The sequence below is a fragment of the Carcharhinus amblyrhynchos genome, chromosome 7, assembly GCF_965287045.1.
Source record: "Carcharhinus amblyrhynchos chromosome 7, sCarAmb.v2.hapA, whole genome shotgun sequence".
Classification (NCBI taxonomy): Eukaryota; Metazoa; Chordata; class Chondrichthyes; order Carcharhiniformes; family Carcharhinidae; genus Carcharhinus; species Carcharhinus amblyrhynchos.
In genome coordinates this window covers 51,654,565-51,678,694 of record NC_137330.1, presented here as the reverse complement: position 1 = coordinate 51,678,694, position 24,130 = coordinate 51,654,565, and the positions used below count along the sequence as shown (strand labels likewise).

The 24,130-nt window shown below is 38.1% G+C and overlaps 1 protein-coding gene across 1 annotated transcript in view; it reads right to left on the bottom strand.

Annotated features, from left to right (window-relative positions):
* Window positions 1-13,463: 13,463 nt before the first annotated feature.
* Window positions 13,464-24,130, bottom strand: part of rab10 (RAB10, member RAS oncogene family) — a 53,362-nt gene continuing 42,695 nt past the window's right edge. The window contains exons 4-6 of the mRNA XM_080192291.1: window positions 22,900-22,989; window positions 19,766-19,867; window positions 13,464-15,256 (exon numbers count right to left, since the gene is read on the bottom strand). Coding sequence (XP_080048417.1) covers window positions 15,173-15,256; window positions 19,766-19,867; window positions 22,900-22,989 — 276 coding nt within the window. The 3' untranslated portion in view covers window positions 13,464-15,172. The remainder of the gene's footprint in view (window positions 15,257-19,765; window positions 19,868-22,899; window positions 22,990-24,130) is intronic.

The following is a 24,130-nucleotide window of genomic DNA, read 5'->3' as shown; positions in this document are numbered from 1 at the left end:
AACACTATTGGAACCATCCAAATTTGTGATTTCTGTTCTATTTTCAGATTGATTCCAATGCAGGACAACTTCCACACAAATCTTACCTGGGCACTTGAGGGAAGGTGGTGTTCCCTACTGTATATTTGGGGTACCCCCTCCCCATCACAGCTACACTACACAGGAGCTTGGAAATTGCAGCCCCAAACCAACAGTGGGGTGGACATTTGAAACAGGAACTTTTATATTTCCTCATTTGAGTGTGCATCTCCCCTCATCTAAAGTTATTGTGCAATTTCTCGTGAGTAATGGTGAACTATGTGTCTGTAAATAGCAAACCCTAGCCCAACATATCAGTCCTTTCCAGCTGCACCACCTCGCCTCAACAAACGAAAACCCAGTAAAATTTGGGAAATGACTGGCACTGGTTCAGACTGGAATTCCATTCTAAGGTTTATAAGACTAGTTTGGATCATTTCCCAAGTTTCGTTGTTTTTGCCTTTGCTTGTGGCTCAATTTAAAAAGAGGCAAAGTATTTTGCTTACATATTCATGGATCAAACTATATACATTTTGTCTCAGATTCCCGATTCATACTTAATAATTCCTTCATATAAATATATCTACAATGCTAGAAACTTTTCAACACTCGTGCTTCAATGTGAATGAGGAATGTTGCACCACTGTATTAATATTACAAAACCACTATGTTTATGCTCTAATTTATTGACAGACATGGGTCTGTGACCTTAGGAAGGCAGAGAGCTGCTTTTACTTAAAATGGGAAGAAAAAGTTGCAAAATCACTTGGCATGTTGCTAAGCGGCTAAATAAAGGGCTGCCGGAGATTTGGAAGTAGGCCTCTTGTCGACCATGTAAAGTAAGTACATTAGTGACACACAGTGGCAACTAACCAGTACTGCACAAAGCACACCATTTTTTTCCAATGAATCTACATAGAAACAAATAACCATTCTGTACAGTCATGGGACTTTACAATCTTTTAACCCTCATCACAATTTTGGGACAATGTCTTTCAATTTAAAGGTAAAAATGAGGGGGTGGTCTTGATCTGTTCTGCAATCTGCCTGATAATAGATGTGGATCGTTTGATTGTTGGAGATCAAAGGAAGGCTCAGATTGTTTTACAGGGATGCCAGAAGTGTTGAGAATGTTAGATTGTAAACAATTGCTCTTTAAAATTGTCCATTTCGTTCCAAGATGAGAGAGAGTTGGACTCCCAAGGACAGCGAATTAGCATTTCTACTAAGATACAAGGCCCATACAAATCACAGGGAGGAAGCGACTGAGACTGAGGTTACAGACTTTGCTAGATTATCATCTTGTCTGCCAGGATCCAGGAAAAGGGAGCAGCTGGAAGTCACAATGTTCCTATGATTCACCATGCATGAACGTAAATGGGAACTTCCACTCGTGGTAAAGCTCAAATTTGTGAAGGCTTAAAAAGGAGGAAGAGTTGCCTAGCTTGAACGAGAGGGATAATCTCAGGGAAAAGAAAATCTCACTGTGAAAGACAGTTCTAAGATCGTAATTTTCTAGGCTGAGAAAAAAAAACAGGAATAAATGCTCAGGAGCTAAGACTCATTTTGGATTGGTTCTGGGAAAATTGAATGTGTACAGAAAGGACAGTGTAACATGTATCTGTACTGTATTTTTTCAGTTCGGCTAAGAAGGGGGTATTCCTTCTGTGGTTTAAAATATAAATTCCCTATTAAGATAGTGTATAGTTAATAGCTTTTTTGTCATTTGTTGCAGTAAATTTCTTAAAACATGAAATCCTGACATAATTCTTTCAGATATTAATTGGAAGTTAATTCTTTTTAAACATTATTGGTTTCCAAGGGGATCATAATACTATGATAATGCTAAACAAGTACAGTGTCTATTTGCCTGACATGTACTACATAGCCTAATGCAGATAATTTAGGCACACATTAACACAATACCTCAGTTTGTGCAGATGAATCGCTAGAATTTAACAATCAAGATTTCTGGTGTTTGATATCAATTTTTTTTTCGTTTAGTTTTAGGAATGTTCTTCCTGAGACCTTCATTATAATTAAATCTCTAAACTTGAAAATGGAGATTAGACGGAAAACTCTCCACTGGTTGGAGTCATACCGAGCACAAAGGAAGATGGTTGTGGTTTTTGGAGGCCGGACATCTCAATCCCAGGGGATCACTATAGGAATTCCTCAGGATAGAGTCCATGGCCCAACCTCTGCAACTGCTTCATCAGTGGTCTTTCCTTCATCATAAGATAAGTGGGATTGTTCACTGATGATCAGTGTTCAGTACGATTTGTGACTCCTCAGATACTGAAGCAGTCTGTCTGAGCCTGCTTGGAACAGGACCTGAACAACATTGGGGTTTGAGCTGACATGTGGCAAGTAACATTCATGCCACACAAGTGCCAGTCAATGACCATCACCAACAAGATCTCCTCTTGCCATTCGACAACATAATTGCCAAATCCCATAATATTAGCAGCCTGGGGGTTAGCATTGACCAGAACCTGAATGAGACAAGTGACATACATTCTGTTGCTACAAGAGCAGGTTAAAGGCTCATCATTCTGAGGTGAGTAATTCAGCTCCTGACTCTGCAAAGTCTACAGCCATTTACTAGAAACATGGTGAGAAACTTGACTGATTATGCCTCCCTTCCTTTGCCTAGATGAGTGCAATTCCAACAATATTTGAGAAGCCTAATATCATCCAGGACAAAGAGTTCTCCAGACTTATAAAATTCTTGGGCATTCAGACCACATCCTGGTCCCAACCAAGCCTGTGTCAACCTGTGGCACAACCTTAGGGAAGGAAGTCCATTGCTGGGCTCCCATGTTTGCCTTGCAATTAGGATCAGCAAGCACAAGACTGGATCAGAAGCACAACTCAGAGCACTATGTATACAGAGATATCAGCATCCTGTGCATGTATCCATCTACCTGCCCACACTGATGATTATTATCCCATTTTTGAGGGAGTCAATGTTCCACACAGCTGCTCAGTAACCTCTCTTACTACTTCCAGAGAAATAATTTACTCATGAAAAACAATTTGTTCTGAATATCTTTAGTCTGTTTTGGGCTTCCAGTTTATGTTGAAATTAGTTTCATTTGAGTATCGCTGCTGAGGGTTCAGTTTGTCAAATCTGCTTGTCAGAGAGAGTTCAGAGTGAGATTCTGAACCCTCTCCTGCAAGCAGATTCACAGATGGTGCCAACAAGTGGCAAATTACTGCAGGTACCCTATATTTATCATTCAGTGTTACTTTTCACTTTTCTAGCCATTTTATTGATTGTAAACTATAACTAGCTAAGGTTTAGGCTGTGTATTATAAGTTGGTCTAGTCCTATATGCCATATCTAAAAACCAAAATGATCTGAAATCCAAAACACGATCAGCTCCGAGGATTTTGATAACAAGACACTTGATCTTTAAAATTAAATTATAGTTACTTTTAAGGACAAATGATTCAAAATACCATTAGTTCAAAATGAAATACTACTGGCTACCAGCATTAATACTTTTCACTTTAAAATCTTGGTTTACAGAGATTTGGGGACACAAATGACTAATACCTAGAAAACAAACTTTAAAACTGAAATAGCCAGCATATTTTCTCCGGGCCCCTGCACCTCAAAATTTCTCACGCCACCACTGATTCCAGTTAGCCCTGCTGAGCATTGCCATTTTGTGGCAATATAGTATAAATGCTACTGTAGAAAGACTACACCTGGAGTATTGTACACAAGTTTGGTCACCTGACTTTGTGGCAGGCGGGGGGTGATGTAATTACATCAGAGACAATTCAGAGAAGGTTCAATAGATTGATTCCAGAGACAAAGGTCTTGTCTTGAGAGATTGAACAGTTTAGACTCTCCAGAGCTTAGAAGAATGAGGGGAGATCTAATTGAGGTATACAAGATGATAAAGGGAATTGGCATGGTAGGCGTAGAAAAGATGTTTCTTCTTGTGGGGCAATCTAAAATGAGAGGTCATAGTTTTAGGATAAGGGGTGACAATTTTAAAACAGATTAGGAGAAATTATTTTTTCAAAAGGATTATGAATCTGTGGAATTCACTGCCTCAGGGAGCAGTTGAGTAACTTCAAGGATTTAGACAAATTTTTAATTAGTAAAGGATTGAGGGGTTATGAATAACAGGCAGGAAAGTGGAGTTGAGGCCAAGACAAGATCAGCCATGATCGTATTAAATGGCAGAGCATGCTCAAGGGACTGCATTGCCTACTCCTGCTCCTCGTTCTTCTGTTCAATATCTCCTATTTGAAGGTTGCACAGTAAACTCTCCATAAACTCTGCTTGGCCATTCATTATGCATATCACTTGATTTTTCTTTCCAGTGATCGCAGTGAAACCCACTCCATTACAATCCGTAAGATTGCTGTTGATTTTACTCCTCACTATGTTGAATATGAAAAGTTTATTTATTAATTACAAGTAAGGCTTACATTAACAGTGCAATGAAGTTACTGTGAAATTCCCCTAGTCGTCACACTCTGGCATCTATTTGGGTCAATGCACCTAACAAGCAAGTCTTTTAGACTGTGGGAGGAAACTGGAGCACCTGAAGGAAATCCACATAGAGGGTGAACGTGCAAACTTCACACAGTGATCCACACCAGGAATCAAACACAGGTCCCTGGCGTTGTGAGGAAGCAGTGCTAACCACTGTACCACTATGCCCCCCATTAATCCGATAAAACCATTTATTTCTCAGAGTAACAGATGCAAGGAGGGATTTGGCTTATTGATAGCAGCAACAAAAACTGGCTGGGACCATATCCACCTGCATGATTTCTACCTGCATTATTACAGGGGTATTACGTGGGACAGAAGAACAAGTAATTTGGCCACAAGTTCCTGGACTTTGAGTTCAGGCCTAATATTAAGAGTTGACCAGAATGCTCAGAACGCTCAGTGTGGCAAATATAGAACCTGGGGAGGCTAAGGTGACAGAGGGAAGATTGTGCAACAGAAGTAACCCTCCTGTACAGCTCCTGGACTGCAGAATAAATACCGACCTTACGTCCCCCTGCACATAGCTGTCATTCACAGGCATTTCAAATTCTTTGAAATTCAAGGCTCTTAAGATATAAAGTCATGTTGCGTTTGTCAACTGAAGATCAATTCATCAGCTGTAATGACCTGCAGAGGTGTTTGTATCCACTGCTGGCAGCTTGATATGGAATTTACAGCATAGGATCAGGTCATTAGCCCCATGTCATCCAGATTGCTGTTTTAAGTTCCACACAAGCTTCCTCCCAACCTTCTTGATCACACTATCAGGGTAATATTAAGCTTCCTTCTCCGATGTTTAAAGTTTCTTGAATACATCTACTCTAGAATGATAGCACAGAAGGTGGCCAGTTAGCACATTGTCAGTTCTCTACAACAGCCACATTCAGCTACTATCACTCCTCCACCTTTCCCCCAGGGAATTATCCACACGCCTTTGAAAATGGAATTGAATCTGTCTCCACTACATGCTCAGACAATCCTTTCTAAATCCAACTCTAACCATCACATGTTGCCTCTGGTTCTTGGCTAACCGATGCCGTTGGGAACAGTTGCAACCCATTTACTCCATCCAATCAATCTCCTCTCAACCTCCTCTTCTGCAAGGAGAGCAGCCAATCTATCCACACAACAAATCTCATACTCAGAACCATTTTTAATTTTTTTCTGCACCCTTTAAGACCTTCACATTTCTTCAAATGAGGTTGAAGTGCTTTACGAAGGTGCACAACTTGCTGGTTTTATTCTGTGTCCCAATTTATAAAATCCAGATTCAATACAATTTACTTACTATTCTCTCAAGCTCTTCTGCCACCTTCAATGATTTATGCATCTGTTAAGTCCAGGTACCCTCTCTGCTCCTGCATTTCCTTCATAAATGTAGCTTTTGTTTTGTCATATCACTTTGTTTGTCTGATCAAAACATATCACTTCACACTTCTCTACATTAAATTCCACCTGCCTGTTCCTATACTCCAGACGTCTATCACTATATTATCCTCAGTTCACAATACTTCCAAATCTTGAATCGTCTTTAAATTTTGGAATTGTACCCTCTAGATTAATATCAATCACAAAAAGCAATGTCCCCACTGTATCATCCCCCAGTCAGAAATAAAGTTTTCTGTAATTCATGTTTTTAAATAGATTTGAATTAAATAATTAAACTGCTGCATTACAAAATTTTAGTTATGCTAAAGGCTAATGATTCAAAATACCCCAGTTTGAAATAAAATGACTGATATTTTTCACTTAGAAAGCAGTTTCAGCTAATGTTTGCAGACTCAAATAATTAATACATGGGAAAACTTAATAGATATAGAACGGACACAGCCAATACATTTCTTAGAGCTCAAAACTTCAGAATTGGGCACTACACACTTTTTGGGAAAGGCAAATGGTACGTTGGCCTTCATTGCAACAGGTTGAGTACAGGAGCAGAGATGTGTTGTTGCGATTAAACAGGGTGTTGGTGAGGCCACACCTAGAATAGCGTGCGCAGATTTTGTCTCCTATTCTGAGGACGGGCATTCTTGCTCTCACAGGAGTGCAGCAAAGGTTTACCAGGTTGATTCCAAGGATAGTAGGACTAATGTATGAAGAGAGATTTGACTAGGTTAAGATAGTTCAAGTGCAAACAAAGATAAATGAGGGAAGAGGAGATTTATAAAATTCTAACAGGACTAAACAAGGTAGATGCAGGGAGGATGCACTTGATGGCTGGGGGAGGTGGGTCCAGAACCAGGGGTCATAATCGGAAGATTTAGGGTAAATCATTTAGGATGGAGATAAGTAGACATTTCTTCATCCAGAGTGGTGAGCCTGTGGACTTCATTACCACAAGAAGTAGTTTGATACCAAAACACTGAACATATTCAAGAGGCAGTAAGATATAGTACTTGAGTGAATGAGATCAGGATTAGGCTATTGAGTTGGAAGATCAGTCAAGATCGTGATGAATGGCAGAGTGGACTCAAAGGGCCAAATGGCCTCTGCCTGCTCCTCCTATATTCACTGAAATGACTAACAGAGGAAGATTTAATGGCCAGAATTTTACAGGAATGGAAGCAGGCAAGATGTGAACAACAAAAAGGTCTGTTGACATCTGGTGGGATTTTATGGTTTCAGGACAAACGAGACAATAAAATGCCGTTTTATGCTCACTGCCATTCTTGACTGGATGAAAGAACTTACTGAGCTTTGAGTGGACCGATTGGGTTGTGGAATTGCTTCGAAGTCCATATGCATCGACTGTATGCATGCCTATAGAGCTATGTTGTAATTTAACCAAGTCGCCACCTCATTTTTGAATGAAGTTGATGTGGCTCTTTGTATGCTCTTTTACACTCATTGTAGCAGTTAATGGTCTGGATGCTGGTAATAGTAGTGAAATGTAGTCATTGATGGCACACAGTGCTTCACGGTTGCCAGTTTTGAGCTATTCAAGCTCTTAAGAATGTTCCTCACTTAACACAGTAGTAGTACCTGGATAACAAAGATACTTACTTTAAATTCCTATTTATTGACTATAGCTCAGCCTTCAACACCATTATTCCTGCAAAACTCATCTCCAAACTCTGCAGCCTAAGGTTCACCTCCTCCCTTTGCGACTGGATCTTGGACTTGCTTAGCCGCAGACCACGATCAGTAAGGATAGCAATGACACCTCCTCCACGATTATCCTCAACACGTGCCCTCCACGGCTGTGTCCTCCGGTCTCTACTGTATTCCTTATGCAGTTATGACTGTCAGATAAAATTCCCTCCAATTCAATTTTCACATTTGCTGATGACACCACTGTAGTGGGTCAGATCTCAAACAATGATGAGACAGCATATAAGATAGAAAATCTGATGAACGGATATAACGACAATAATCTCTCCCTCAAATGTCAGTAAAACAAATAAGATAGCCATTGACTACAGGAAGCTAGTGGAGGACGTGCCCCTGTCTACAAAGGGGCATAATGTGGAGATGGCAGTGTTGGACTGGGGTGGGCACAGTAAGTAGTCTCAACACCAGATTAGAGTCCAACAGGTTTATTTGGAATCACAACGTTTTGGAACACTGCTCCTTCATCAGGTGAATCCATTCAGATCACTGGTCCCTCCACGTCAACACCATAGTTAAAAAAGCCCAATACTTCTTTCTCAGGACGCTAACGAAATTGGTGCATTGTAGCAAACATGTCCAATTTTTACAGATGTACCAGAGAAAGCATCCTTTCCAGATGTATCAGTCGATATCGCTCCTGCTCTGACCAAGACTGCAAGAAACTGCAAAAGGGTTACGAACGTAGCCCAGTCCAACACAAACCAGTCTCCCACTCACTAACTCCATTTACACTTCCTGCTGCCTCAGGAAAGCACTCAGCATAATTAACAACCCCACTTACTCCAGACATTCTCTCTTCCACCCTTTTCCGTTGGAAAACTTCCAAAAGTCTGAGATCACGTATCAACTGACTTAACAGCTTCTTCCCTACTGCCTTCAAACTTTTGAATGAATCTACCTGAAATTAATGGACCTACATACTAGCTATGACTGTGACACTATATTTTCCTTTCCTTCACCCCCAAGTAATATATGAATAGTATGCAAAGAGTAAAGATGATAACAGACTTCAAGATAGTACATGTTAACAGTAGTCTGGAGGTACCCTGGGGGTTCTCGGTCAAAATTGCAGGATAGGTTAAAACAATAGCAGTTAATAAAACACATGGGATCTTGAATTTTATACAGCTGTGGGGTAAATCAGTGCACAATGCTAAACCTATAGAAAACAAAATTAGGTGCCATCTAGACACTATGCTTCAGAAAAGGGCATGAAGGTAGTAAACAATTATAAGAATTTAGAACACTGGCCTTTGCACTGGTGGCCACATCCCATGGAAGTGTTTTGAAAAAAAAAAATCACACTGGTTCCAGATTATTCTTTGCACCCCTTCCAAAACATGTGGTTGCTTTAGTTGATAGATGTATTTTCCAATATGGTCCAGAATCAGAGTAAGGAAGTGTCTGCACTTGATATCTGGTTTGTGTTGTGATCAAAGCTAGGCTGCCAACTGCAATTGGACTACACTGGACTACTACTCCATCTCCTCAACTCCAGTACCAAACCCCAATATGAATAATGGCCTTACTACAGAATCAGACTGCAAAGTTCCTTCGCTTCCACTCCCTCTCTCATCAATGTGCTAGGCACCCTCTTCCCATCTCAAAACATACACAGCAGTCCCCTTGCCACCCAAAGGCCAGCTATAGCAGGACACATTATTTCTTCCACATGAACCTGACCAATGCAAATGGCTTACAAATGTTCCCATTAAACACAGCTTATTATTTAAAATTGCAGTTACGAAGCTAGAAACAACAAAAAGCATGACTGTATTATCTAAAAAGTAACTTTTCCAGTTTATGCATACTTCTTATAGTTTGGTCAGGTGAGTTTCTCATCTCAATATATAGGGGTTATACTGGGACAAACCAATTCAAGGGAAACTACTGACAGATTAATGGAACAATCATACTCAGATCCCCAGTTGAGACCTTTTAATCTCCGTAATATTTCAAATGGCAACTGAGTCCATTTTGCTAATTTCTCTTTGAAGCCTGCCTTCCAAACAATGGCATGTACAGAAATGGAAGGACCTCATGCAGTGAAAGTGCACAGATTAAAAATGATAAAAAATTGCATTACTTGCAATTCATGTTAAACTCATTGATTTCTTTACAAGACTAGAGAAAAGTCAAGTTGGTTGTGCAATGACCTGAAGTGTTTTAATTCCTTTACCAATTCACACCTTGAAAATCTGCCAAATGCATTAAACCAATGATTTATCTGAACATTCTAGAATTGCTAGTTGCATAATTTTTAATTTTGGGTGTTAACCATATTACTACTTTTATTTAATAAAGCCAATTATTTGACGATTATCTTAATCTGCTCAGTCTACAAATGTATGAGTGGTGGACTATCTTGTTGAACTGCTGCAAAAACCCAGTATAGTTCAGTGGTCCGAGGACTTCAATCCAGCAGCGAAGGTACAATTCAGGACGCTGTGTAGAACATTGAACAGTACAGCACAGACCCTTCGGACCTCGATATTGTGCCGAGCTACGTCCGAACCCAAAATCGAGCTATCCCACTCCCTATTATTCTGGTGTGTTCCATGTGCCTATCCAATAACCGCTTGAAAGTTCCTAAAGTGTCTGACTCCACTATCACAGCACATAGTCCATTCCACACTCGAACCACTCAGTGAAGAATCTACCTTGGACATCCCTCCTAGATCTCCCACCATGAACCTTATAGTTACGCCCCCTAGTAACAGCTACATCCACCTGAGGAAATAGTCTCTGGTTTTTCGCCAGTAAGATTGGCTATAAATCATGCTCGTCTAGCTGGTATCCTTTTACTTCTTATACTTAAGATTGTCATCATGATTCAGAGCGAAGGACAGCAGTATTCAATTTTCTTGAAGCAATGTAGTAACTGCTTCACAATGGAATTTTGTGTTATGTAATACCTAACAATCATAGCATGCCAACGGGTTGTTTCAAATTGAAGAACAGTTAAGTGTGCAAGTATGGCATCCAAGTAGTTGAAGATCTTAAAACAGATTTTCCAAATACCACTTGTACTGATTTTTAAACTTAAATCTGTTAGTGTCAGAAAAAGTGCCTTAAAATGACTGGAGAGAGCTGAGAAAGTGTCTGAACAATCCCACTTAACTCAGGAATAAAAACAAACTTAAAGGACAAACAGTCTCAGTTATAAGCTGCTTCCCAGTGAGGAGTCTAAAAGGTGAATGAAAGTTTAGATTAATTAGTGGTGCCTGGAAAGATCCAACCCAACTGTCTTGGGTCTCAATTTAAAGCCCAAGCAAAAAGGTATTTTTATAAACAGAATTGGATATTCGCGCAAGAATGAAGTCTTGACAAGTACAGCCAAGCAGCAAGTATTACAATTAATAAATATATCTGACCTTTCTTGAGCAATTTAGTAAGACATTCATTGGAATTAATCAGCGTGTGACTTTATGGTATTCTCAAATAAAAAGGTACACTCAGTTAAACATGAGTGGGCAGAAAGTTGTGCATTTCATTCATGGAGCAAAAGTGTTTTGATAGCTGACAGCCAGACGCAAGTTTCAGACTGACAAATAATTCAGCATGCTTATGCATGTTAAGCACCCAAGAGATGCAACATTGTTAGCGCGAAATAGTGGAAATAGGTCCAATATAATGGCACAGATTTACCACACTGATGTTCTGACCAAATACCCAAGGAGCGGGATGACCTTGACAAGGATAAATATATCCTTCTAGGGATTAATACCTTCAAGCTGTTAATAATTCAGATACAAATATAAAGTAGTCCAACTGATTCACAACATTAATACAAAATAAATGCCTGCAGCTTCATATATTGTATTATCTACTGAACATTAAAGAACCAACTAAGGTACTTGTGTAATACTCCTTCATACCTGTCCCGCAGCTCAATTGATTTAAGCAACACACACAGTGGTCCCTGATTCAATTGCCAATCAGGATCTCTCAAAACCTCAGCTAGGCCAAGAGGTTCATGGATAATTGAGGGGTAGAAAATTTTGATGTAAAGAACAGAGCGCTCTTGGGAAGCACAATTCGAGGTGGAAGTGAATACAAACAAAATCAATGTTGCACCACAGGTTAAGCAAGGCCATTATAGAAAGGCAAATGTTTCAATTCTGTCCCTTGCAAAATAAAATGTAGAGGTTGTGCAGTACTCTGTCATCTAACCAGAGTTCTTCTAATCATATTATGAAAGGATTGACAATATAGATGGGTATACATAGCAGGAAAGGATGAACAGGCTGGGTCTCTTTTCTCAAGCTAAAAAGGTGTTGCAAAGGAGATATTTAAAATTATGCAAGATGAATACAGAAAGATGTGGAAAACCATGTGCCATTCATGTAATAGATCAAAAAGTCAAATGAAATTCATAAGAAACTTCACATAGCAAGTGGAACTTACTACCAGAGGAAGCAATTGAAAAGTAAAGTACAAACATTTAAGGGGAAGCTAGACATGCATTTGAGGGGGAAAAGGATACATGCTTACAATGATGGATTTAAAATCAAGAAACATGGGAGAAGGTTCAAATGGAGCATAAACATTGGCATGAACTGGTTGGACAGAATGACCTCCTCTTGTGCCAGGACAGCACACTGGTGAGCACTGCTGCTTCTCTGCACCAGGGACGGGGATTCTACTCGAGTTTGCATGCTCTCCCAGTGTCTGCATGGGTTTTCTCCCACACTCTAAATATTTGTGGGTTAGGTTGTTTAGCCATGCTAAATTGGCTCAGCGTCCAGAGATGTGTACTTAGGGGGATTATCAGGATAAAATATCTGGGGTTACAGGGATAGGGCCTGCGTAAGATGCTCTGTGCGAGAATCTGCGCAGGCTCGATGGGCTTCCATTTCCACTATAGGGATCCTTTTCTATGGAAATCCGATATAATTCCACTTAATAGAACTCAGCATCCCTAAATTAGAAAGAGGAACTTGTCTTCAGTTCCAGCTTTTGGTCACCGATGGATATTTGCACTGTTAGCGGATGCAAAATTGGTGATGTGATGAGAAAGTCTATTGTTAATAGTCCAATTGTATAGCTAATGACCACTTGAATGAGGTACTCTGGGCACGTCTTCTCCACAACACAACAGTCCTTTGGGAAAAGGGGAGGAGAAAGTTGACAAAAAGGTAATTCTCTGTGCAAATGTTATTGCTGGCTCTACCTATTACAACTGTCATTAAACTACTGAGACATGAACATAAACCATTCAAATATTCTAACAAAATGGCATCGCAGAATTCATTGTATTGTTACTTATTTGCTCCATAGTTGGTGGAATTTACTACGTTTATGTAATATACAAAAACATTTTGAAATATTACAAATGTGAAACACACTGATGCTGTTCTAATTTCTCCATGAATCATTCCTGGACTTGTATCATTAAGTGCATTTAGACTCAAATTACACACCACCCCCCACCCCCAAACTACGTCACCAATATCTACCAGGGTTAAAAATTTGCCAGTGGCACAAATGACGTGGCAAATGACACCAAACATAATTTTGCATTGAAATGACAACAGTTGGATATCAAATAAGCTAGTTATGATTTGATGCAGCTGATAAAGGTGACAATTTCTCCAAATTCCAACTTAATTATAGTCAATGGAGTAAGAACTGAAAAGTTCCAGAATGATTATTGATGCAAATTAAGAGGTTTCATTTTGACTGCTCACGTGTTAAAAGTAAAACAGTGAATGTGGAGTTCCAAAGATTACTTACAGCAATTCAAACATATATACAGATTGCAGCTATTTTCAAGCACACATTCCCTTGAGTTAAATTAGTAATTTCAACATTCCAATTTCAAATGACTTTAATTCATTGCATTTAGTATTTTTGATTTACCAGCATAATATGGGTAAATATACAAGCCAACAATACTCTACTTTCCCAAGATTCAGTAACATAACAGTAAACATCTAGAAATATTTTATTGACAATTTTAGTAATTAGAAGTATTAAACTACAGTCTCCAGTGCTGGAATGGACTGCTAATGAGATTTATTCAATTCTGTGTTGGTCATCACAAGGTTTACAAATGATCCCAAAGAACTGTACATAAAGGCTAAGCACCACTATATTAGGCAACAGCCCATCAGCGTAAACAAAGAACTGATTACATTGGTTACTTTGTGTATTCCCTTATGTTCAGTGCGGGATAAAAAATTAGGGTGAAAGCAATTTACACTACAAGAGGACTGTGGTCAATATATTAAGAACATAACCATTTTGGTAGTCAAAAGATTCAAATTGGTTTATCAATTTCAAAAGTACTGACCAATCCAGAAAAGGCTGCAAATATGCTGCCCGAAACATGCTTTTGATGTCCTACTGATATTACATAACCAGTATTCCCAACATTTACTCATTTAAGTTTCTCATTCATTTGAAATGGAAAGTCACCTTCAAAAATGTTAGAACTATATTGCGTGCAAAACTCCCAGGAGAAGTTGTGCAGAAACCACCACCTGAAGTTTAGAGAAAAATGACAAAAAATTGCAATCAAGCGACAAGAAAACACAACACATTTGGCTATTTGGAAGATGCACAGCATATAGCAAAGCTTAACAAAACTTAATTGTCAATGGCTGGGAAAACACTGATTACCAATAGGCCAATCACAAGATAGCTACAGTTCCTGTAAATGTGATGTGCTGATATTGGCAGCAGACAAAAGAACATGTTTCAGGTTGCAGAACTGTTAACTCACCAGGATACAGTCTACTTACTGCCTTACTCATCTTAGATCATCTGAAGACAGTTATCCTGCAGATTTTTTGTTGATGGCCCAAATTATGGAAAATTGCACAGTTGAAGAAATGAGAACCACATCACCCAAAATAAAAAAGGCAGCACTATTACATGCATTAATAAATTTCAGATTTCCTCCTCAGTGGAGCAGCATAATAACCAAGTCTGCATAACCAGGAAATATTGACCAAATACTGGAGTTTAACCACAAAAAAATTCTGTTCAGACACTGGCAGCTGTAATGCTTATATATCACAGCAAGTAGATAATAAAACAGCCAAGTCTGAAAACTGATCTTTTGCCTCAGCAATCGTTCGGTTATGCCTGTTTTCAAATAAGGCACAAGACAAAATCAAATTCAACCTAAAAAAAAAGGAAAGCAGTCTACATGGGTGTCTCAAATCTCACTTTTTGCACAAATGTACAAATTAAAAAGTACATTATACATAAGAGAAAATTCCACTGTTGTACAAAAATTTGTTAATTCTAACTTTTATTCTTATACAATTTGCTGAGTTGAAACCATTGTTACTTTGATAATGAATTTAACTATAATACAACCAAATGTAGTGAGTTGAGCACGCACATTTAAAATGAGACAGTAAGTCACAGACATGATTTTATACAGGTTTTCAAAATTGTGTGTGTCAAGCAGGCAAGATGTAAGAACTAAGGGTAATGAGAATTTTGTTTGTTTTAATGGGAAAGAACATTTTAGATAGAATGCATAAAGTGGATTTCCACAGGGATCGCTCAGCTACAGCATTTCTTCAGTCCTGTTCCACCACCTGCAGTGCTGATATCTACATTTTCCCTGTCAGGTTCTTTTACAGGAGTCTGCAGGTAAAATAAAGAAAATGAATGATTTCAGCTAACATTTATAGCAACTTTTTAAAAATTATGCTGAGCTAAATGGAACATGAACTTGAAGGTCTGAACAAATCCACACACACATTGCCTTCTCTCAAATACACAGGCAATGGTCCAGTTCATGAATTAATTGCAGAGAGAGAATGTGGTTTGTTCCATCTTAGTTGATGCAGAGAAACCTAACAGTTCAGCCACTGTAGCAGCCAACTGTTTAAAAATTACGACTTTGGCTCCACTTGTCCAGGTAGAAATCTCTTCCAGATGCTGCTCAATTTACCTTTTGATAGCTTGAAACACAACTAAATTTCAAGAAATATTTATTTACCATGTCCTGTATGTCAATTATCTTTCATAGCTTAATAACTTCACTTCTCAGGTATCTGTTTTCCAGACAGAAAAGCTGAAATCACTTCAATCTTTCTACCAAGAATCAAAGGAATCAACCTCATGTCTTTTCTCCTGATGAGAGCTGCACTCCTGGCAGACGGAGAGTATTTACCGAAATGCTATTAGATAGGGCAATCTGTGTATAAGTCGGGATTGTGTCCGACTTGGATGGGGACTTGGAAGACGACTTGGTGTTTGTATTCTCATGAACTTATAGTTCTGGTCCTTCCAAGTAGTAGCGTTTGCAGGTTTTGGAGAGGCAGTCGAAGAGGCCTGTAGATAGTGCACAATACAGCCACAGTAATTTAGGAGGTGTATGTTCAAGCTAGCGAATGAGGTGCTTTGTCCCTGAGTGATGTTTAGAGGCCCAAAATTACTACAAATGTGGCTGCAATAATGAGTTATTTATATATAATTGTCACACAGGAGCTGCAACCCAAGTATGCCCAGCTGGCACACTTGGTATAATTTGTTATGCTTAGAAAACAATTTGGAAAAGGTGATCCTAGATGTTAAGCAACGCACATTGTGTTGCATTATTATTGCAGCTGTTATGCAGTGAGCATTGAAATTCTAGAATTACAGGCAAATCGTTTTACTACCGTTTCAATTTTAACAATGGGCACCAAAAAAGGCTAGGATTTTGAATAATCAATGTGTGCAAGCATAAAAAGTTCAAAGGAACTTGAAATAAAATATGGGCTTGGATTTTTTTTTGATGGGTTACATTATTTTATGCAGTGCAACTTTATGAGATCAGCCAAATGGCACAAAAGATCAAGGAATTTAAGCACAAGCTATGTTCAACACAAACTGAGTTTCCACAATCTTTTGCACTGGATTAAGAAAACATCCACTGGAATTTGACCCCACCCACAAAACTGGCCATGTTCCCAAGTTGTGCCTGTTCAGGCCTTCAAGGAGGCTCCAAGAATTAAGTTTTATTTTAGGTGCAAGGATGCCAATGGGCATTTAAAAAAATCTTTCAAGTAAAATTAAAGTAATAAATGATACTGCATAGATTTTTAAAGTTATTTTCAAACATTTAAAATTCAATTTAAAAATCTAATTTTTGTGATAACTCTTTCAGCTGTGTTATCCAAACTGCTATAGTTCCCACTCTTACATCCAAACTTTTTATGCCTTTTTTAAAAATCACACTCTATTCTAATGCCCAATTAGTTTTCAGCTCTGACAATTGGTCTACAAAACTCGAAACGTTGGCTCTATTGTCTCTCTACAGATGCTGTCAGACTTGCTAAGATTTTCCAGCATTTTCTGCTTTTGTTCCAGATTCCAACATCCAGTAATTTGCTTTTAACTCTATTTTGGTTTGTGCCAGATGTTGCACTTGACAATACAAGATTGAGTGGAAGATAGAGCAAAATAGTCACCATGAAGTTTTAAATAATGCAATAAAGGAAGCTTTGTTTTTTAACACAATTGTTGTATATGGAAACTTCCAGTTTGTTAAAATTGAAAATATGTTGCGTTATTAGTCACCCTGCTTAGAAACAAAATTCTTTTCTAACTTATAATGTCCATTGACCGTTCTTTTAATCGCACATGAACTTTGAGTGATAAGATAGAGTGTTGACGGTTTTATAATTCTAATCAAAATATAATAGTATTTTTCAGAATTTGTCGGGGGGAAAATGCAATTGTAATGTATGGAAAGAATTTTAAGAAAAAAACTCCAACAAAAATGGGGTCTGTTCAAATAAAAACACTGCATAGTTTCCCAGTATCCTAAGTGGTTATTTTAATAACATTACAATGAAGCAGTGCCAAATATTTAACAAACTGTGTGAAGTGGACTGTTCTGGATTTAGGAATGCCATGTAGTTATTGAGATGTAATCATTGTGTTTTTTTTGTTCCAAATCATCTCAAATAAAGTCATTTAAAACAAGCTATTTTTCCTTGTGCATTTATTAGGAATTATGCTGTAAGTATAATTCACTGGAGCTAAAACTTTGGAGAGATGTAAAAGCCTCATTGTCACCCTTCCACCTATCGCACAAAGATCTAGCTCATTGATTCTTGATTTTTTTCCACTGTAGGAGCCTTCATTAACAACAGTTTGTCAGAAGTTTCAAACTTTTCTTTTGCCTTTCAGCAATCTCAATCTGACCAGGCCTTCCCTCAGAAATTCCCAAACGTATTTTTCTATTCTAACACAAATTGTTCTTTTTATATTGCAGAACAGATTATCAGGACCTAGCGCATCTGAATATCCAATCAAATTAAACCAATCATGATGCTCATCTTTGAATTATTCTGCTTTCCAGTCGGTAACTTTGAAATTTGCAATATTGTATTGACATTTGTTCAATAATCTGAATTGCAGTTTAACAATAGAACAATTTATGACAGGATTTAGAATAAAAGGTGCCAAACCACAACCGGGCAGAAAGCTGCTGTCTGGTCAATTAAGTTTGTGTTATATCCAGAGATTTGATAGGGTCTAGTTTCTTTCCTAATAAATCAGTTCTACTCAAAAGAGTTCTTAATGTAATTAGTGCATAGAACTTGCAATAGGTGAAGCCCACTTACAAATGTTTAACAGCGTTCAAACCACATTCCTGTGTGTTTTATGAAAGCATTAACAGGTTTATATGTCAGCATGACTGATCAGAAGTCCTAAGCTAATAAATCAGGACTTGAAAGAGAACATACGTTGTTTGGGTCCAAGTCCAATATTGTTCTACACGCTCAAGTGTTTCTGCAGATACGTAGGTTTTGACAATCCCAGTGTACGACAGAAGTAGCAAAAAACTCAGCAGTCTGACAGCATCAATGAAGAAAGAATAGAGCTACCTTTGCGAGTCAGGATGACCCTTCATCAGCCCCATTTCATTTTCGGTGGGGGGGTGGGATGCTTGTCTTCTAATGTGGTGACTGTATCACCCTGTAAAACGGGTAGCTTGAACAGCAGAGCTGACTGACAGATTGCTTGAAATGAGCTATGCTAAACTGCCTCTTTGTATCAGGGGCACTAACTACAGTAAATGCATGGGGTTATGGAGTTAGGGCCTGGGTGGGATTGTGGTCAGTGCAAATTTGATGGACCGAATGGCCTCCTCCTGCACTGGAGGGATTCTATGATGATTCTACATCTATTGGTTATATATTACTCATGTCTTAACAAACAGACTCAGATGCAATGCTTCAAGGGTGTTCCAGTTTCTGACAAATATTTTGCCATTCCAGCTATTAGTGTCCAACATTCAATCGCGTTTGATAAACGTTACTCTAAATTTAAGACAACTAAAATTTACACTTTGGGCACAAATTGTGCACGACTTAAAATTTGCAGTACACATTTCTGCTTAATTTACTTAGATGAAACAATGAAGCAATTAAGACATTTTTGTAAAAGCATAATAACCTGGTGCTGAAATAGGGATTATTGTTAAAAGTAAGCACATTTAAAGTGCTAGCCCACCAAATCTTTGAACCCCAACTTTAAAAACAACTTGAAATGCCTTCAATAAATTAAATTTAACCATTTTAATTTGAGACAGTTGTAGTAAATTATGAATTGAAAACTTTCTAAAACGCGTCTATGGCCAATACATCTAAAAACAAGCTCAACTTGAACACTGTCTCCTCAAGCTGTCACACATTAGGGGCAGTTGGCAGAAGCTCATCATATTCACTATATTAACTTGCAGACATGGCCAGTTCCGTGGGCTTCGCCATCTTCCAGTGCAATTTAAATTCGCATTGAAGTTTGTAGAATCTGTACACTTGCCATAACTAGCATTTAAAATTCTGCTTTTTTGCGCTGGTTTGGCAAATTTTAGTCAAATATCAGCACAAACTAGTGAAGACTTACTAGTATCTCTACAGATAATATGCTAAGTCTAGAAGCAAAAATACTTTGATTTCCAGTGTTATTACATAGAAACAAGTAGTGAGAAACTTGTTTATAGATCTGTTTGATCTCAACTTAAACAATGCTTTGAAATCTTTGAAAAATTGAGCTTGCTTTCTAATCCTACAATATAATTTCAATTGATAAACTGACAATCACTCAAATTCCTCAGCTATGAATGGCTTATTTACAGATCGTTCCAATAGTTACCTTTCGAAGTATGTCTTCTGCTAATGTGAGGAATGCTTTCTCAATGTTGATATTAGCTTTTGCACTAGTCTCGAAAAATCTAATCCCATGTTCTCTGGCAATCTAGAATGAAACAATTAGTAAATTCACAAAGGATATCAAATAACTTGGTAGCTTTTGTTGATGTCAAGCCATCTTAAAATATTTAACCATGCATTAATAATAAACCTAGCAACTATGTTCATGAGCATCACAGACAAATACACACTGCAATATGCTTTAACAGTGGTACATATATTCAGGAATCAGCTGACAATTTTTAATAGGAGGCAGTGCCCAGTTACACAGCTCAAAGCTAGTGGATTGTTGTGTTGTTTTATTTTAGAAGTCTGCCTCCACAAGCAGGTTAAGAATACTCAGGTTAAATCCTACCATGATTGGACTAAAATTGCTTTAATAAAATTACAAGAATGCAATAATTGTGTAGTCTGAACATCAATCCGATCAGCATAATCTGAAAATGATTTGGCTAGTACTCCAATAGCACATCCCTATTTTAATTTTTATATTTCCTTTCCTGTTTTCTGATGCAAATTTCACAATTATTTTTCCGCTTGCTCTGAACTGCTTAATAAGTTTCAATTTACAAAGGTATATGCTTTGTCAGGAAAGCAACAGTTATAAATTGACCACTTGTAGAATTTTTTTAAATACACGGGCTGTGGGCAACACTGGCAAGACCAGCATGCATTACCCATCACTTGTTGCCCTTAAGATAGGAGCAAGTCAGTTCCTGAACCATTGCAATCCAATGTAGTGTCAGTACACCCACAGTGCTATCAAGGGGAGATGGTTAGTGTATCACTTGTTGGGAGACAACCACTGCCTGGCACTTGTGGCATAACTTATTTGCCACTTATCTGTCCAAGCCTCAACATTAACCAAGTCTTGCTGAATATGGACAAGAGCTGCTTTAGTATCTGAGAAGTTGTGAATGGTGAAGACTGTGCAGTGAAGAGTCTTTTCAGTAAAAAAAAATTAAGTGTGATTACTTGCTGCAAAATAGAAGGCAGTTAATTTACACACAGCAACAGAAAACAGCAATGAGATAACACCTAGATACTTAATAGTTCGAGGAGGGATAAATATTGACCAGGACAATGATGACAGTTCCCTTGCTCTCAATATCTACAAGGTACATTTTGAAATGTACTGAAGATGAGTAATGTCTCATCTAAAGAACAGAATGCCCATTATTTTGTTCCACATTTTCATGCTGCTAATTAGCAAACTAAAAAACTGAGCAAGACTACAGATTTTGGACTCCCAAACTTTATCTGCAGAGAGAACCTTTAGCCATATAAAAGGCAGCAGTGATTGAATCATGTGCATCCAGGATTATGAGTTAAAGTCTAACAGCTTCCTCCACCATGAAGTTGTCAACTACTCCACTAAAAATCAACTAAATTGTTGCCAGATTCAGTGTCTCACTTTGCTCATGCTTTCTCAGCCCATCAATTCTCATGTTCAAGCATACATGGCCCTTCCATCTCCCAGACTGACTGACATGTATCTGCATTCCAACCTCTTTCAGCCTGCACGTAACCTTTTGCCACTACCGCAAGATTATCACGCCGCCAGCGTGAGTTGAGTTCGAGCTGCGAGTTGGCGGGCTAAATAAAAAAGTACTTCTCTTCCAAGCCTCCACAACTCCCAAGAATTAATTGCTGGAAATCTAGCTTGGCAAAGAAAGAGGCAAGGAGGAGGAGAGAAATAGCAGGGAGTACAGAACAAAATCCAAAATGCTTTAACAAACATATGGGCAGAAAATAAGCTTGGGGCTGCAGAAGATCATAAATGCCCCTTTTGTTCTAAATACTCTAAAGTATAAACTTAAACTAAGTATATACATGATAAGAATAAACAAACTTAAAATCTGAGATTTAAAGTGAAGATATTATCAGCATGCAATAGAGAAAAAGAAATTGAAAAGCATTTGCTTCATATGCTGGACAGAAACTCCGAATAACATTTTTACCAAGATCCTATCCAATGTATCTTAAAGCAGATGCGTTTCATTTTCAATTATTTAATCCTCAAGGGCAAATTACTTCAAAACTGAAGTAATAAATGCAGCATTTGAGTTGTGATACACGACTTACAGAAATCAAGAAACTCATTTGAAAAAACTGTCCACAAAAGTGGAACAATATAATTTGTTTAGAAGCTTTAAATGAAAGGTATTTGCAGGGGAAATAAAAGAGTCATCCTGGGATGTCTTGCACACTACATTGATGTTGGTTGTACAATGACAGAGTTCAAGGCTGGGTACAGATATTAACTTTTCAACTAGAAGAGAAGTAATCATGTGTCAAACGCAAACCATCTCATCTATTTCAGGGTGGAGAGAACAGAGCCAACGTTTCAAGTCCAGATGACCCTTTGTCAGAGCCAGCTTTGACAAAGGATCATTTAGACTTGAAATGTTGGCTGTATCCTCTCCCACAGATACTGCCAGGCCTGCCGAGATTTTTCCAGCATTTTCTTTTGTTTCAGATTCTAGCATCCGCAGTATTTTGGTTTTATTATTTACTTCAGCATCACTGGGGGAAAAAAAGTCACGATTTCAATGCAAATGGAACAATAGAAAGAAATGTCAGTTTTGCAATAGGAGACAGTAGCCTATTTGGATACTGAAAAATCCTACAACCAAAACAACAGTTTTTGATTGTTTATCTTGGTAGAGGGATACTATTCAAACAGAATACCTACTCGTCGAATAGTACCACATTTTTTATTTGTGCCCAGCTAAAGATGTAAATAGGGCCATGGATTAATGTTTCACTTAAAATACAAAAAGCCAGTGCAGCAGTCTACGTTACATGCTCAGGTCTCTGCAGAAGGTCATGACACTGCCTTCTAATTTAGAAGTAAATGTTGCCACAGAACCAAAGCTAACGAGAGGGGCAAAAAGGAATACAAAAGTAGATGACTTGGGACTACTTTATTAGGTTGTGGAAGTTTGACTATAGCCTCAAGAGGTCTTGCAACTGTTCCTTTTATCAATGAATGGCTGATACAAAAAGACACCACAGAACAATTATTGGTATTTTAAAACATAAGCAAAGGGAAGTTTCCCAAGCAACTTGGTTTACCTGTTCCCCTTTTGATTTCGGCACCACTCGCTTGTCTTCCATGTCACACTTGTTGCCTAGCAACATTCGCTCTACATCTTCATTTGCATGCTGAAATGTAGATATGATTGTCACAATATCAGCATGTATCTAATTGAAGTCCGATCCAGCATATACCAATATCATAACTTAACACATTATCTATGAATACTGTGAAAAAGCAAAGGAGACAAATCATTCAAAAACAATCTAGTAAATTCATCTGTGACCACCATTAAACTGCACATATTTTTACACCTCCAAAACTCAGCAAATTGGAGCAAAACAACCAAAACATGGTAGAATTGCTGCAACAGTATTTAAGCTATTTTCTTCTCAAACATGAGATGCTCTCGCTTTTAGGACAGCTGGGGAGAATTTCTTTGAGGCTGTATGCCTCAGAAGATGGAGGAGACATGGACATTATTTTTAAGGGAGAGGTGGATTGATTCTTGTTAGACAAGGGAATCAAAAGTTCTCAGAAGTAGACGGTAATGTAGAACTTGAAACAAACATATCAACCATGATCTTATTGAGTGGCAGAGCAGGCTCCAGGGACTAAACGGCCTAATTCTGCTCTTACTTTGTTATGTACTTTAAAAAGGTTTTTTAAAGACTGCTGTCAAGAAGTTATTCAAATTGTTCTTCAGTGATAAATATACGGGAAAAAGAGTTCAAGACATTGCAGGCAAAATCCCAAAATCGTTCAAAACACCGGGATGCTGAAATAGAGGAATCGCAGGAAAGAGAATGAAGATCAGGTTCTCTCAATTGAATTAGGAGTCAATTTTTGTTTTACAATTGGAATAAATTTCCAATCTTTTAAGGGCATAGTGATTTTAACAGGAAAAATGTGATTATCTGCCAACTCAACCTTCTATGTGGGATACACCATAATCACATGGGTTCAGATTAGTTTTTACAACACTATTTTTAAACCAAAATCAAACAGCAACCTCATTCTCCTTTTGGCATCAAATCAAAGCAACTGGTTCATTATCATCATGATGCTCAAGACTGACATTGTTTACAAATCCTGCACTTTTTGGGGACAGCAAAATATCATTTGGAAATGACAAGAAACATGATTTGTTGCAGGTCATTGAATATCCAAGGCAAAAAGATACTTCACAAAACATGCAATGGGAAAAAACAAATTTTCCAAAGCAACAGAAATCAACCTGAAATTCAGACCCAAGTTGGTAAACTGAGC